General features: G+C 43.5%; 1 protein-coding gene across 1 annotated transcript; it reads right to left on the bottom strand.

The window, feature by feature from the left end:
• Positions 1–1459: 1459 nt before the first annotated feature.
• Positions 1460–2518, bottom strand: LOC138355957 (streptococcal hemagglutinin-like). Its single transcript, XM_069311496.1, has one exon. The coding sequence runs from the start codon at positions 2516–2518 to the stop codon at positions 1460–1462; it is 1059 nt and encodes a 352-aa protein (XP_069167597.1).
• Between the last annotated feature and the right edge of the window lie 16257 nt (positions 2519–18775).

Genomic DNA, 18775 nt, shown 5'->3' with positions numbered 1-18775 from the left:
ACTGAGACATACTGAGACATGCCAAGATATACTGAGACATACTGAGACATGCCAAGATATACTGAGACATACTGAGACATTCCAAGATATACTGAGACATGCCAAGATATACTGAGACATGCTGAGACATGCCAAGATATACTGAGACATGCTGAGACATGCCAAGATATACTGAGACATGCCAACATATACTGAGACATGCCAAGATATACTGAGACATGCTGAGACATGCCAAGATATACTGTGACATGCTGAGACATGCCAAGATATACTGAGACATGCTGAGACATGCCAAGTTATACTGAGACATGCCAAGTTATACTGAGACATGCCAAGTTATACTGAGACATACTGAGACATGCCAAGATATACTGAGACATGCTGAGACATGCCAAGATATACTAAGACATGCCAAGATATACTGAGACATGCCAAGATATACTGAGACATGCCAAGATATACTGAGACATACTGAGACATGCCAAGATATACTGAGACATGCCAAGATATACTGAGACATGCTGAGACATGCCAAGATATACTGAGACATGCTGAGACATGCCAAGATATACTGAGACATACCAAGATATACTGTGGCATGCCAAGATAAACTGAGACATGCTGAAACATGCCAAAATATACTGAGACATGCTGAGACATGCCAAGATATACTGAGATGCCAAGATATACTGAGACATGCCAAGATATACTGAGACATACTGAGACATGCCAAGATATACTGATACATGCAAAGATATACTGAGACATGCTGAGACATGCCAAGATATACTGAGACATACCAAGATATACTGAGACATGCTGAGACATGCCAAGATATACTGAGACATGCCTAGATATACTGAGACATACTGAGACATGCTAAGGTATACTGAGACATGCTGGGACATGCCAAGATATACTGAGACTTGCCAAGATATACTGAGGCATGCCAAGATATACTGAGACATGCCAAGATATACTGAGACATGCCAAGATATACTGAGACATGCCAAGATATACTGAGACATACTGAGACATGCCAAGATATACTGAGACATGCTGAGACATGCCAAGATATACTGAGACATGCTGAGACATGCCGAGATATACTGAGACATACTGAGACTTGCTAAAATATACTGAGACATGCCAAGATATACTGAGACATGCCAAGATATACTGAGACATGCCAAGATATACTGAGACATGCCAAGATATACTGAGACATACTGAGACATGCCAAGATATACTGAGACATGCCAAGATATACTGACACATACTGAGACATGCCAAGATATACTGAGACATACTGAGACTTGCTAAGATATACTGAGACATGCTGAGACATGCCAAGATATACTGAGACATGCCAAGATATACTGAGACATGCCAAGATATACTGAGACATGCCAAGATATACTGAGACATACTGAGACATGACAAGATATACTGAGACATGCTAAGACATGCCAAGATATACTGAGACATTCTGAGACATGCCAAGATATACTGAGACATGCTGAGACATGCCAAGATATACTGTGACATGCTGAGACATGCCAAGACATACTGAGACATACTGAGACATGCTAAGATATACTGAGACATACTGAGACATGCTAAGATATACTGAGACATGCTGAGACATGCCAAGATATACTGAGACATGCCAAGATATACTGAGACATGCCAAGATATACTGAGACATACTGAGACATGCCAAGATATACTGAGACATGCAAAGATATACTGAGACATGCTGAGACATGCCAAGATATACTGAGACATGCTGAGACATGCCAAGATATACTGAGACATGCTGACACATGCCAAGATATACTGAGACATGCTGAGACATGCCAAGATATACTGAGACATGCCAAGATATACTGAGACATGCTGAGACATGCCAAGATATACTGAGACATGCCAAGATATACTGAGACATGCTGAGACGTGCCAAGATATACAGAGAAATACTGAGACATGCTAAGATATACTGAGACATGCTGGGACATGCCAAGATATACTGAGACATGCCAAGATATACTGAGACATACTGAGACATGCCAAGATATACTGAGACATGCCAAGATATACTGAGACATGCTGAGACATGCCAAGATATACTGAGACATGCCATGATATACTGAGACATACTGAGACATGCCAAGATATACTGAGACATGCCAAGATTTACTGAGACATGCTGAGACATGCCAAGATATACTGAAACATGCTGAGACATGCCAAGATATACTGAGACATACTGAGACATGCCAAGATATACTGAGACATGCTGAGACATGCCAAGATATACTGAGACATGCCAAGATATACTGAGACATGCCAAGATATACTGAGACATGCCAAGATATACTGAGACATGCCAAGATATACTGAGACATACTGAGACATGCCAAGATATACTGATACATGCAAATATATACTGAGACATGCTGAGACATGCCAAGATATACTGAGACATACCAAGATATACTGAGACATGCTGAGACATGCCAAGATATACTGAGACATGCCTAGATATACTGAGACATACTGAGACATGCTAAGGTATACTGAGACATGCTGGGACATGCCAAGATATACTGAGACTTGCCAAGATATACTGAGGCATGCCAAGATATACTGAGACATGCCAAGATATACTGAGACATGCCAAGATATACTGAGACATGCCAAGATATACTGAGACATACTGAGACATGCCAAGATATACTGAGACATGCTGAGACATGCGAAGATATACTGAGACATGCTGAGACATGCCGAGATATACTGAGACATACTGAGACTTGCTAAAATATACTGAGACATGCCAAGATATACTGAGACATGCCAAGATATACTGAGACATGCCAAGATATACTGAGACATGCCAAGATATACTGAGACATACTGAGACATGCCAAGATATACTGAGACATGCCAAGATATACTGACACATACTGAGACATGCCAAGATATACTGAGACATACTGAGACTTGCTAAGATATACTGAGACATGCTGAGACATGCCAAGATATACTGAGACATGCCAAGATATACTGAGACATGCCAAGATATACTGAGACATGCCAAGATATACTGAGACATACTGAGACATGACAAGATATACTGAGACATGCTAAGACATGCCAAGATATACTGAGACATTCTGAGACATGCCAAGATATACTGAGACATGCTGAGACATGCCAAGATATACTGTGACATGCTGAGACATGCCAAGACATACTGAGACATACTGAGACATGCTAAGATATACTGAGACATACTGAGACATGCTAAGATATACTGAGACATGCTGAGACATGCCAAGATATACTGAGACATGCCAAGATATACTGAGACATGCCAAGATATACTGAGACATACTGAGACATGCCAAGATATACTGAGACATGCAAAGATATACTGAGACATGCTGAGACATGCCAAGATATACTGAGACATGCTGAGACATGCCAAGATATACTGAGACATGCTGACACATGCCAAGATATACTGAGACATGCTGAGACATGCCAAGATATACTGAGACATGCCAAGATATACTGAGACATGCTGAGACATGCCAAGATATACTGAGACATGCTGAGACATGCCAAGATATACTGAGACATGCCAAGATATACTGAGACATGCTGAGACGTGCCAAGATATACAGAGAAATACTGAGACATGCTAAGATATACTGAGACATGCTGGGACATGCCAAGATATACTGAGACATGCCAAGATATACTGAGACATACTGAGACATGCCAAGATATACTGAGACATGCCAAGATATACTGAGACATGCTGAGACATGCCAAGATATACTGAGACATGCCATGATATACTGAGACATACTGAGACATGCCAAGATATACTGAGACATGCCAAGATTTACTGAGACATGCTGAGACATGCCAAGATATACTGAAACATGCTGAGACATGCCAAGATATACTGAGACATACTGAGACATGCCAAGATATACTGAGACATGCTGAGACATGCCAAGATATACTGAGACATGCCAAGATATACTGAGACATGCCAAGATATACTGAGACATGCCAAGATATACTGAGACATGCCAAGATATACTGAGACATACTGAGACATGCCAAGATATACTGAGACATGCTGAGACATGCCAAGATATACTGAGACATGCCAAGATATACTGAGACATGCTGAGACAAGCCAAGATATACTGAGACATACTGAGACATGCCAAGATATACTGAGACATGCCAAGATATACTGAGACATACTGAGACATGCCAATATATACTGAGACATTCCAAGATATACTGAGACATACTGAGACATGCCAAGACATACTGAGACATGCTGAGACATGCCAAGATATACTGAGACATGCCAAGATATACTGAGACATACTGAGACATGCCAAGATATACTGAGACATGCTGAGACATGCCAAGATATACTGAGACATGCCAAGATATACTGAGACATGCCAAGATATACTGAGACATGCCAAGATATACTGAGACATACTGAGATATGCCAAGATATACTGAGACATACTGAGACATGCCAAGATATACTGAGACATGCTGAGACATAGTAAGATATACTGAGACATAGTAAGATATATTGAGACATACTAAGACTGTCAGCATTCAGCATACTCAGCATTGTTACTCAGCATACTCAACCTTGACACTCAGCATTGTCACTCAGCATACTCAACCTTGACACTCAGCATTGTCACTCAGCATACTCAGCATTGTCACTCAGCATACTCAGCATTGTCACTCAGCATACTCAACCTTGACACTCAGCATACTCAGCATTGTCACTCAGCTTACTCAGCATACTCAACATTGTCACTCAGCATACTCAACCTTGACACTCAGCATACTCAGCATTGTCACTCAGCATACTCAACATTGTCACTCAGCATACTCAGCATTGTCACTCAGCATACTCAGCATTGTCACTCAGCATTGTCACTCAGCATACTCAACCTTGACACTCAGCATACTCAGCATTGTCACTCAGCATTGTCACTCAGCATACTCAGCATTGTCACTCAGCTTACTCAGCATTGTCACTCAGCATACCCAGCATTGTCACTCAGCATGCTCAACCTTGACACTCAGCATACTCAGCATTGTCACTCAGCATACTCAGCATTGTCACTCAGCATACTCAGCATTGTCATGCAGCTTACTCAGCATTTCACTCAGCATACTTAGCATTGTCACTCAGCATACTCAGCATTGTCACTCAGCATTGTCACTCAGCATACTCAGCATTGTCACTCAGCATACTCAACCTTGTCACTCAGCATACTCAACCTTGTCACTCAGCATACTCAACCTTGACACTCAGCATACTCAGCATTGCCACTCAGCATACTCAACATTGTCACTCAGCATACTCAATCTTGGCACTCAGCATACTCAACCTTGACACTCAGCATACTCAACCTTGACACTCAGCATACTCAACCTTGACACTCAGCATACTCAACCTTGACACTCAGCATACTCAACCTTGACACTCAGCATACTCAACCTTGACACTCAGCATACTCAACCGTGTCACTCAGCATACTCAACCTTGACACTCAGCATACTCAACCTTGACACTCAGCATACTCAACCTTGTCACTCAGCATACTCAACCTTGTCACTCAGCATACTCAACCTTGACACTCAGCATACTCAGCATACTCAACATTGTCACTCAGCATACTCAATCTTGGCACTCAGCATACTCAACCTTGACACTCAGCATACTCAACCTTGACACTCAGCATACTCAACCTTGACACTCAGCATACCCAACCTTGTCACTCAGCATACTCAACCTTGACACTCAGCATACTCAACCTTGACACTCAGCATACCCAACCTTGACACTCAGCATACTCAACCTTGTCACTCAGCATACTCAACCCTGACACTCAGCATACTCAACCTCAACACTCAGCATACTCAACCTCAACACTCAGCATACTCAACCTTGACACTCAGCATACTCAACCTCAACACTCAGCATACTCAACCTCAACACTCAGCATACTCAACCTCAACACTCAGCATACTCAACCTTGACACTCAGCATACTCAACCTCAACACTCAGCATACTCAACCTCAACACTCAGCATACTCAACCTTGTCACTCAGCATACTGAACCTTGACACTCAGCATACTCAACCTTGACTCTCAGCATACTGAACCTTGACACTCAGCATACTCAACCTTGACACTCAGCATACTCAACCTTGACTCTCAGCATACTCAACCTTGACACTCAGCATACTCAACCTTGACACTCAGCATACTCAACCTTGATACTCAGCATACTCAACCTTGACACTCAGCATACTCAACCTTGACTCTCAGCATACTGAACCTTGACACTCAGCATACTCAACCTTGACACTCAGCATACTCAACCTTGACACTCAGCATACTCAACCTTGATACTCAGCATACTCAACCTTGACTCTCAGCATACTCAACCTTGACACTCAGCATACTCAACCTTGACACTCAGCATACTCAACCTTGACTCTCAGCATACTCAACCTTGACACTCAGCATACTCAACCTTGATACTCAGCATACTCAACCTTGACACTCAGCATACTCAACCTTGATACTCAGCATTCTCAATCTTGACACTCAGCATACTCAACCTTGACTCTCAGCATACTCAACCTTGACACTCAGCATACTCAACCTTGATACTCAGCATACTCAACCTTGACACTCAGCATACTCAACCTTGACACTCAGCATACTCAACCTTGACACTCAGCATACTCAACCTTGACACTCAGCATACTCAACCTTGACACTCAGCATACTCAACCTTGACTCTCAGCATACTCAACCTTGACACTCAGCATACTCAACCTTGATGCTCAGCATACTCAACCTTGACTCTCAGCATACTCAACCTTGACACTCAGCATACTCAACCTTGACACTCAGCATACTCAACCTTGACTCTCAGCATACTCAACCTTGACACTCAGCATACTCAACCTTGACACTCAGCATACTCAACCTTGACACTCAGCATACTCAACCTTGACACTCAGCATACTCAACCTTGACACTCAGCATACTCAACCTTGACACTCAGCATACTCAACCTTGACACTCAGCATACTCAACCTTGACACTCAGCATACTCAACCTTGACACTCAGCATACTCAACCTTGACACTCAGCATACTCAACCTTGACACTCAGCATACTCAACCTTGACTCTCAGCATACTCAACCTTGACTCTCAGCATACTCAACCTTGACACTCAGCATACTCATGCTGCAACATACAGGTTCCTTGAAACACCAGTTGCTCTCTGACATTCAATATTTGGCTATAGAAGGCCAAGTCACTCAACTTGTGGACGGTCGGGGATTGAACGCAGACCTGCACGACTGATAATAGTCACAGATATTAACTAATATTATACAGAATTACTGAAGTCATTTTGTGCTGGATTTCAACGTCAGAACGTAATTATAATTATTAAGTAATTTGTTAAAAAATGCCGATCTCTATTAAGAATTAATTTCCAAGTAATTAATGCAATGATATTAACTTAATTCTTAACGACTGTGAGATATATATATATATATATATATATATATATATATATATATATATATATATATATATATATATATATATATATATGACCGAAAAAGTAAGATTAATAATTCTAACACGAATTTTCTCTATCTTTCTTACGTTTCTTTTCAATGTTGATGGTGATTCAAAGATCAATTCTCCAAAATTCATTTTTATTTCTAGTCTGACGCGACACTTGAGCGCGTTTCGTAAAACTTATTACATTTTCAAAGACTTTAGTTTACAAACACACAACTGAAACTGAATAGAGCTTACACATCTTCGAGTTTATATCTACATTTGGGTGAGGTGGATGAGGTGAAAACAAACTTTCAACAATGGGTATTGAATGGGTATTAAATTCAAACACAAGACAGAACACGAAACAACGGGTATTGAATGGAAGTAATTGTAGAAAGCCTATTGGTCCATATTTCTTGATGCTTCTATATTGGAGCGGAGTCTTGAGGTGGGTAGAATATAGTTGTGCATTAATTGGCTGTTGATTGCTGGTGTTGACTTCTTGATGTGTAGTGCCTCGCAGACGTCAAGCCGTCTGCTATTGCTGTATCTATCGATGATTTCTGTGTTGTTTGCTAAGATTTCTCTGACGATGGTTTGGTTGTGGGAAGAGATAATATGTTCCTTAATGGAGCCCTGTTGCTTATGCATCGTTAAACGCCTAGAAAGAGATGTTGTTGTCTTGCCTATATACTGTTTTTTTTGAGGCTTACAATCCCCAAGAGGGCATTTGAAGCAACCCGTTCTCGCAAATTTAATAAGTCAATATTGACTTATTAAATATGTGCATAGGTGACATACTTAACATAATAGATACCCTTAAAAAGATTCATAGAAAACACCGACCTTACCTAACCTTGTTAGTATCTTAAGATAAGCATTTTATTGCTTCGTAATTACAATTATTACCTAACCTATAATAGGTATAGGTTAAGTAATAATTGTAATTACGAAGCAATAAGATGTTTATCTTAAGATACTAACAAGGTTAGGTAAGGTCGGTGTTTTCTATGAATCTTTTTAAGGGTATCTATTATGTTTAGTATATCACCTATGCACGTAGTTAATAAGTCAATATTGACTTTACGAATTTGCGAGAACGGGTTGTTTGAAGGCATAGACGACATTGGTCTCTTTTAAAGCGTTCTGCTTTGTGTCTGGAAAGTTTCTCATGAGTAGGCTGGCCGTTTTCCTGGTTTTATAGTAAATCGTCAGTTGTATCTTCTGATTTTTGTCTGTAGGGATAACGTTTCTACTGACAATATCTTTCAGGACCCTTTCCTCCGTTTTATGGGCTGTGGAAAAGAAGTTCCTGTAAAATAGTCTAATAGGGGGTATAGGTGTTGTGTTAGTTGTCTCTTCAGAGGTTGCATGGCTTTTCACTTTCCTTCTTATGATGTCTTCCACGAAACCATTGGAGAAGCCGTTGTTGACTAGGACCTGCCTTACCCTACAGAGTTCTTTGTCGACTTGCTTCCATTCTGAGCTGTGGCTGAGAGCACGGTCGACATAAGCGTTAACAACACTCCTCTTGTACCTGTCCGGGCAGTCACTGTTGGCATTCAGGCACATTCCTATGTTTGTTTCCTTAGTGTAGACTGCAGTGTGGAAAACTCCGCTCCTTTCCATGACTGTTACATCTAGAAAGGGCAGCTTCCCATCCTTCTCCATCTCGTAAGTGAAACGCAACACAGAATTCTGCTCAAATGCCTCCTTCAGCTCCTGCAGATGTCTGACATCAGGTACCTGTGTAAAAATGTCGTCAACATACCTGCAGTATATGGCCGGTTTCAAGTTCATGTCGACAAAGACTTTTTGCTCGATGGTACCCATGTAGAAGTTTGCAAACAGGACACCTAGGGGAGAACCCATGGCGACCCCATCTACTTGCTTATACATGTGTCCATCCGGGCTCAAGAAGGGTGCCTCTTTAGTACAAGCTTGGAGTAGTTTCCTTAGACTGTTTTCTGGTATGTCAAGAGGAGTACAGGCCTGTTACGAACCCGGATTCAACGTCCGAGCCTGGAGCAGTGACAAACACGCCATCTGTGGGTCAGCTCCCGAAACCCCCGCCAAACGAACGACGACACCTAGTGAGGACAGCGTGTACTGGCCTCGAGGACCAGTTTCCAGTCTGGTTCAGCGCTCAACACCGCCGCTCCTGACCTCTGGTGAGGTGGTGCTCCGACGCCAGCGCCATCTATGGAGTGGATATGTCGGGCGTTTGTATCTGAGCCTGTGAGTGTGGTGTATTAGTGTCCCAGTTATTGATGACGTGTCTGTTTACAGAGTCGACCTGGGACCACTGTGTTGAAGGTGGAGTCAGTCTACCCGAGGCAGCCAGTCTCCATACAGTGAAGTTTGCTGCAGCTGTCGTGACGTCGTCCCCCCGGAAGAACACTGTGGTGTGTTAAGCCTGCCAGTGGAGTGGCAGTGGAAGGTTTTACCCGGGACCGACGGTTGGAGACGATAATCCACTGGGGTATTGAGGACAGGAGGGTGATTGGTGATATCACACGAGACTCCTGTCTAGGGCGTACCCCTTATATCGTTCGTGGAGTGGCCGTACCAGCCTTGGTGGCTCTGTACCTGCCAGCAGACCTGCTGGACGTGTGGTTGACGGCCTCCACGACGGTGCCCCCAGTGGACCTGTGTTGTGGCTGACCTGTGGCCAGGGTAGACTCGGCGTTCTCAGAGGACACGTCTTGAGGCCACGAAGAAAGCACCGCGGACTCAGCACCTAGCTTCGAGGATCCATAGTCTCCAGCAGAAGACTACAGTGTGGGTCCCCTTTGTAAAGTGTTAATACCCCTCCCCCTTGTGTACTCTTTTATTATATATATTTAAATGGTGATGGTTATATTATATTATATTAAGTTCTTACCTTTCTTTCCCTACTCCCTTTAAGTTACTTGCGTCACGGATCGCATCCCTTGATAGCCCCTACTGGCTTGGGGCCGGATATATATCTTCCTCTAACTACATCAGAGTAAGAACCCCGTTGCGTCCCGAGAGGGCCGTAACAAGGCCGGATCACGATACACTCTGTCGGCTATCATCCCGATTGTTTCATCCACAGGTACGTTGGTAAACAGTGATTCTACGTCCAACGAGGCTCTTATCCCTGTGGCCCGTGTTCCCCGCAGTAAGTCAACAAATTCCTTTGGAGACTTCAGGCTGAAGGCGCAAGGGACATAAGGAGTCAGCAAGCCGTTGAGTCGTTTCGCCAGTCTGTACGTGGGTGTGGGTATCTGGCTGATGATTGGCCGAAGTGGGTTTCCAGGCTTGTGTGTCTTGACATTTCCATACGCGTATCCAGGTTTATATTCCCCAATAATCTTTGGCAGGTGGAGTCCAGATTTCTTGGCGTTCACAGTTTCGATCAATTTGTTGACCTTTGCTTTCAGTTCGGCTGTAGTGTCCTTCGTTACCCTTTGGAATTTAGTTTGGTCAGAGAGTATGAGGTTCATTTTCGCCAGATATTCGTCTTTTTTAAGAATGACGTATATTGGCGACTTGTCGCCTCTCCTGAGGCCTCAGGAGAGGAGACAAGTATATATATATATATATATATATATATATATATTGTGACGGTAACGCGTTGGTGTTCAGCTGTTCAAAAGCTAGGGGTATGGTCTCGTCACATATAGAAACAAAAAAATAGAAAATCTGGAACTTCGTCTGTGGTAAGGTAATGAGAAGACACACAAAACACAAGTAAATTTAACAATGAGATTTTAATTACGTTAGAAAAGCAAAACATGAATAAAATGGACATAAAATTCGTATCATAAGATCAATCAATCAAAATAATAAGAATAATCAAATGACAAAATGAAAAGTTACGTTAAGACAAGTGAGTAATAACAAGTGAACAATATACAATCAAATAAGAGGTGCAGGAATATTGGCTTTAAGCTGCCACCTCTCTTAGTACACGTAAGCCACAGCTTAGTCTACCAACGAGACGTGTTAACTTGTTGAAAGCACTGGATATTCTGAGGTCTGGCGGGCGTGTGGCCCCAGACATCAGGTAGTGTGGTGGGTGGAGGGCAGGTGCAACTGGACCCGCAGCCAATCAGCGATGAGCAGGCGACGTACAGGTAGTTGGGTGGTTCGAGTGGAGGGGGGAGCAGGTGTTCCCGGTGTTGAATACGTTTGCTCTCTGGCAAACCTTGGAGTTGTATTTGTTGGATATTTCTTCCATATTAGTTGTATAGGGATGTATATAGCTACGAACTTGGGAGGGAAGAGTAGGCTCAATCTCTTGAAGGAGATTATCGTCACGTCGGAGAGGAGACAAGTATATATATATATATATATATATATATATATATATATATATATATATATATATATATATATATATATATATATATATATATATATATATATATATATAAAGATATATATGTTTATATATTTACAAGATATTCAATATCAATACGGTACTTATTGAACTGCTAGGGTGAACAGATGCATTAGGCAAAAGAAAGCGTGCCTAACCCTGTCTTCTGATTTGAAGTATCTTTATGTAGTTTGAAAATTCCCCAAACACTTTATCTCTAAGTAATCACTATATCTCTAAGTAATCACTTTATCTCTAAGTATTCACTTTATCTCTAAGTAATCACTGCAAGTAATCCAGTGGTTCAGAGGGGCTGTTAAGAGCCCTTACAATAACAAGGTGTTGTATCATGATTGTATTTGGAAGTAACATGTCTGCAACTGACAGGACTGTATTTATACAACGGAATTAGTAATGTAATCCCATCTTTGTGGGGAGTGTGGCTCCGTCCCCAGAGGTGATATGACCTGTCCTGTCATGACCTGAGGGAGAGAGAGAGAGAGAGAGAGAGAGAGAGAGAGAGAGAGAGAGAGAGACGGAGACAGAGACAGTGATGAGAGAGAGAGACAGAGAGAGAGAGAGAGAGAGACAGAGACAGAGAGACAGAGACAGAGACAGTGATGAGAGAGAGACAGAGACAGTGCTGAGAGAGAGAGAGAGAGAGAGAGAGAGAGAGAGAGAGAGAGAGAGAGAGAGAGAGAGAGAGAGAGACAGAGACAGAGACAGAGACAGAGAGAGAGAGAGAGACAGAGGGAGAGAGAGAGAGAGAGAGAGACAGAGAGAGAGAGAGAGACACAGACAGAGACAGAGAGACAGAGAGACAGAGACAGTGCTGAGAGAGAGAGAGTGAGAGAGAGAGAGAGAGAGAGAGAGAGAGAGAGAGAGAGAGAGAGAGAGAGAGAGAGAGAGAGAGAGAGAGAGAGAGAGACACAGAGAGAGAGAGAGACAGAGAGAGACAGAGAGACAGAGAGAGACAGAGAGACAGAGAGAGAGAGAGACAGAGAGAGAGAGAGACAGAGAGACAGAGAGAGAGAGAGACAGAGAGAGAGAGAGATAGAGAGAGAGAGAGAGAGAAAGAGAGAGAGAGAGAGAGACAGAGAGATAGTGTGTGAGAGAGAGACAGACAGACACAGAGAGACAGAGAGAGACAGACAGACAGACAGACAGAGACAGGAGTGCACTCTGTGAATTCAATACCATTCCTGAGATTCCGGAGTTCGATCCCCGGCAAAAACAAATAAGCAAACTTTCCCCCTGATGCACCTGTTCACCTAGCAGCAAATACATACCTGAGGGGAAGCCTCACAGAGCTATTAAAAGATTTGGGCATTAAACTCTATAATCTTACCCTCAATCTATATATTTACTCCTGCTGCAGAGTGCTCACACCGCCTTATACAACACCGGAGACGATTGGGCAATGTTGTCAAAAGTGAAATTACCCAGAAACCTGTTGACTTGTGAGGCGTTGTGAATGTTATTGTAGAGTGTTGCATTATACTGTCATTATATAAGCTGTCATTATATAAGCTGTCATTATATAAGCTGTCATTATATAAGCTGTCATTATAAGCTGTCATTATATAAGCTGTCATTATAAGCTGTCATTATATAAGCTGTCTTTATATAAGCTGTCATTATATAAGCTGTCATTATATAAGCTGTCATTATAAGCTGTCATTATATAAGTTGTCTTTATATAAGCTGTCATTATATAAGCTGTCATTATATAAGCTGTCATTATATAAGCTGTCATTATAAGCTGTCATTATATAAGCTATCATTATATAAGCTGTCATTATATAAGCTGTCATTATATAAGCTGTCATTATATCAGCTGTCATTATAAGCTGTTATTATATAAGCTGTCATTATATAAGCTGTCATCACCCACCTGTCATTATATAAGCTGTCATTATAAGCTGTTATTATATAAGCTGTCATTATATAAGCTGTCATCACCCACCTGTCATTATATAAGCTGTCATTTTATAAGCTGTCATTATATAAGCTGTCATTATATAAGCTGTCATTATAAGCTGTCATTATATAAGCTGTCATTATATAAGCTGTCATTATATAAGCTGTCATTATATAAGCTGTCATTATATAAGCTGTCATTATATAAGCTGTCTTTATATAAGCTGTCATTATATAAGCTGTCATTATAAGCTGTCATTATATAAACTGTCATTATATAAGCTGTCATTATATAAGCTGTCATTATATAAGTTGTCAATATATAAGCTGTCATCAACCACCAGTCATTATAAGCTGTCATCAACCACCTGTCATTATAAGCTGTCATCAACCACCTGTCATTATAAGCTGTCATTATAAGCTGTCATCAACCACCTGTCATTATAAGCTGTCATTATAAGCTGTCATCAACTACCTGTCATTATAACCTGTCATCATCCACCTGTCATTATAAACTGTCATTATAAACTGTCATTATAAGCTGTCATCACCCACCTGTCATTATAAGCTGTCATCAACCACCTGTCATTATATAAGCTGTCATCAACCACCTGTCATTATAAGCTGTCATTATAAGCTGTCATCAACCACCTGTCATTATAAGCTGTCATCATCCACCTGTCATTATAAACTGTCATTATAAGCTGTCATCACCCACCTGTCATTATAAGCTGTCATCAACCACCTGTCATTATATAAGCTGTCATCAACCACCAGTCATTATAAGCTGTCATTATAAGCTGTCATCAACCACCTGTCATTATAAGCTGTCATCAACCATCTGTCATTATATAAGCTGTCATCAACCACCAGTCATTATAAGCTGTCATTATAAGCTGTCATCAACCACCTGTCATCAACCACCTGTCATTATAAGCTGTCATCAACCACCTGTCATTATAAGCTGTCATCAACCACCTGTCATTATAAGCTGTCATCAACCACCTGTCATTATAAACTGTCATCAACCACCTGTCATTATAAGCTGTCATCATCCACCTGTCATTATAAGCTGTCATCATCCACCTGTCATTATAAGCTGTCATTATAAGCTGTCATCAACCACCTGTCATTATAAGCTGTCATCAACTACCTGTCATTATATAAGCTGTCATCAACCACCAGTCATTATAACCTGTCATCATCCACCTGTCATTATAAACTGTCATCAACTACCTGTCATTATAACCTGTCATCATCCACCTGTCATTATAAACTGTCATTATAAGCTGTCATCATCCACCTGTCATTATAAACTGTCATCAACTACCTGTCATTATAACCTGTCATCATCCACCTGTCATTATAAACTGTCATTATAAGCTGTCATCAACTACCTGTCATTATAAGCTGTCATCAACTACCTGTCATTATAACCTGTCATCATCCACCTGTCATTATAAACTGTCATCAACCACCTGTCATTATAACCTGTCATCATCCACCTGTCATTATAAACTGTCATTATAAGCTGTCATCAATCACCTGTCATTATAAGCTGTCATCATCCACCTGTCATTATAAGCTGTCATTATAAGCTGTCATCAACCACCTGTCATTATAAGCTGTCATTATAAGCTGTCATCAACCACCTGTCATTATAAGCTGTCATTATAAGCTGTCATCAACCACCTGTCATTATATAAGCTGTCATCAACCACCTGTCATTATATAAGCTGTCATCATCCACCTGTCATTATATAAGCTGTCATCATCCACCTGTCATTATATAAGCTGTCATCATCCACCTGCCATTATAAGCTGTCATCAACCACCTGTCATTATAAGCTGTCATCAACCACCTGTCATTATAAGCTGTCATCAACCACCTGTCATTATAAGCTGTCATTATAAGCTGTCATCAACCACCTGTCATTATAAGCTGTCATCAACCACCTGTCATTATAAGCTGTCATCAACCACCTGTCATTATAAGCTGTCATTATAAGCTGTCATCAACCACCTGTCATTATAAGCTGTCATCAACCAACTGTCATTATAAGCTGTCATTATATAAGCTGTCATTATATAAGCTGTCATCAACCACCTGTCATTATAAGCTGTCATCATCCACCTGTCATTATAAGCTGTCATCATCCACCTGTCATTATAAGCTGTCATTATATAAACTGTCATTATAAGCTGTCATTATATAAGCTGTCATACCCTACATGTCATTATATAAGCTGTCATCATCCACCTGTCAATATATAAGCTGTCATCATCCACCTGTCATTATATAAGCTGTCATTTTAAGCTGTCATCATCCACCTGTCATTATAAGCTGTCACCATCCACCTGTCATTATATAAGCTGTCATTAACTATGATGTCTGAGTGGGCTTAAGCCACGTGTCTGAGAATGACTATAGCACGGCAGTTCGAGTCGCCTCCACAGCCCCTCAAAGACTCCATTTCCGTACAAACTGGAACAGCAAGAGACGGGAGACCATTAGGTAATGGTCCATAAGGGTGAGGGAGTCTTTAAGGCCCCATTACACTCTTGGCTCTTATCTGTGAGAGCCGTGAGAGCTCTTGTTCAAGCTCTTATATGTCACTGGCTCTTATCTCTCCTTGCTTAGTCCCCCCTTCTCAAGCCTAGCATGTCCTAGGAGGGGGCCAGGGGCTGTGTAAGCCCTCCTAGCTTGTCCTAGGAGATGGGGGGCTGTGTGGGCCCTCATAGAATGTCCTAGGAGATGGGAGGGCTGTGTGGGCCCACCTAGCATGTCCTAGGAGATGGGGGCTGTGTGGGCCCACCTAGCATGTCCTAGGAGATGGGGGGGGGCTTTGTGGGCCCACCTAGCATGGCCTAGGAGATGGGGGGCTGTGTGGGCCCACCTAGCATGGCTTAGGAGATGGGGGGGCTGTGAGGGCCCTCCTAGCATGTCCTAGGAGATGGGGAGGGGCTGTGTGGGTCCACCTAGCATGCCCTAGGAGATGGGGGGGGGTGTGTGGGCCCTCCTAGCTTGTCCTAGGAGATGGGGGGGGCTGTGTGGGCCCACCTAGCATGTTCTAGGAGATGGGGGGGCTGTGTGGGCCCACCTAGCATGTCCTAGGAGATGGGGGCTGTGTGGACCCACCTAGCTAGCATGTCCTAGGAGATGGGGGGCTGTGTGGACCCACCTAGCATGGCCTAGGAGATGGGGGCTGTGTGGGCCCACCTAGCATGCCCTAGGAGATGGGGGAGGCTGTGTGGGCGCACCTAGCTTATCCTAGGAGATGGGGGGTGTGTGGGACCTACCTAGCATGGCCTAGGAGATGGGGGGCTGTGTGGGACCCACCTAGCATGTCCTAGGAGATGGAGGGGGCTGTGTGGGTCCACCTAGCATGTCCTAGGAGATGGGGGGGCTGTGTGGGCCCACCTAGCATGGCCTAGGAGATGGGGGGCTGTGTGGGCCCACCTAGCATGTCCTAGGAGATGGGGGGCTGCGTGGGTCCTCCTAGCATGGTCTAGGAGATGGTGGGGCTGTGTGGGTCCACCTAGCATGTCCTAGGAGATGGGGGGGCCGTGTGGACCCACCTAGCATGGCCTAGGAGATGGTGGGGCTGTGTGGGCCCACCTAGCATGGCCTAGGAGATGGGGGGGCTGTGAGGGCCCTCCTAGCATGTCCTAGGAGATGGGGGGCTGTGTGGGTTCTCGTAGCATGGCCTAGGAGATGGTGGGCTGTGTGGATCCTCCTAGGATGTCCTAGGAGATGGGGGGCTGTGTGGGCCCTCCTAGCATGTCCTAGGAGATGGGGGGGGCTGTGAGGGCCCTCCTAGCATGTCCTAGGAGATGGGGGGCCTGTGGGGGCCCACCTAGCATGTCCTAGGAGATGGGGGGCTGTGTTGGTCCACCTAGCATGTCCTAGGAGATGGGGGGGCTGTGTGGGTCCACCTAGCATGTCCTAGGAGATGGGGGGGGGCTGTGTGGGCCCACCTAACATTGCCTAGGAGATGGGGGGCTGTGTGGGTCCACCTAACATATCCTAGGAGATGGGGGGGGGCTGTGTGGGCCCACCTAGCATGGCCTAGCAGGGAGCCAGGGGCTGTGTGGTCCCTCCTAGCATGTCCTAGGAGATGGGGGGCTGTGTGGACCCACCTAGCATGTCCTAGGAGATGGGGGGCTGTGTGGACCCACCTAGCATGTCCTAGGAGATGGGGGGGGCTATGTGGGCCCACCTAGCATGTCCTAGGAGATGGGGGGGCTGTGTGGGTCCACCTAACATATCCTAGGAGATGGGGGGGGGCTGTGTGGGCCCACCTAGCATGGCCTAGCAGGGAGCCAGGGGCTGTGTGGTCCCTCCTAGCATGTCCTAGGAGATGGGGGGGCTGTGTGGACCCACCTAGCATGTCCTAGGAGATGGGGGGGGCTGTGTGGGCCCACCTAGCATGTCCTAGCAGCAGGGGCTGTGTAAGTGACCCCCCACCTAGCATGGCCTAGCAGAGGGGGGGTGCAATTAACACTTTCGTTGCCGTGGTTACAATAATGTGTAGATATACTTCTGGTTAGTCTTTCCTTTAATTCTACTCCTTTATTTGTAGTTCCATCTGCATTTGTCTTTGTAGCGCTAATACTTCTCGTCTCTTCTGGGCTGCTGTGAGGACTCATACGGTGTATTGGTTCTGGTTGTTCCATGCTTAATTGTGATTCAGGAAGTTGGTGTAGCCTGCCTCTGAATGGTTGCCTTTGTGGGCTGGTTTGACCCATTATTTTGTTGAACGGAACAATCAGATACCTGACCTTGTTCCCTGCTCGTGTTGCTTTCTGGTATCCTTGAGGCACTTGTTTCGATTCTCTGAT

The sequence above is a fragment of the Procambarus clarkii genome, chromosome 6 (assembly GCF_040958095.1).
Source record: "Procambarus clarkii isolate CNS0578487 chromosome 6, FALCON_Pclarkii_2.0, whole genome shotgun sequence".
NCBI lineage: Eukaryota > Metazoa > Arthropoda > Malacostraca > Decapoda > Cambaridae > Procambarus > Procambarus clarkii.
This window is presented reverse-complemented; position numbering and strand designations above follow the sequence as displayed.

Bases quoted from the DNA above. Each gene is read 5' to 3' on its own strand.
- LOC138355957 (XM_069311496.1), bottom strand. From the start codon at position 2,518: ATGTCTCAGCATGTCTCAGTATATCTTGGTATGTCTCAGTATATCTTG.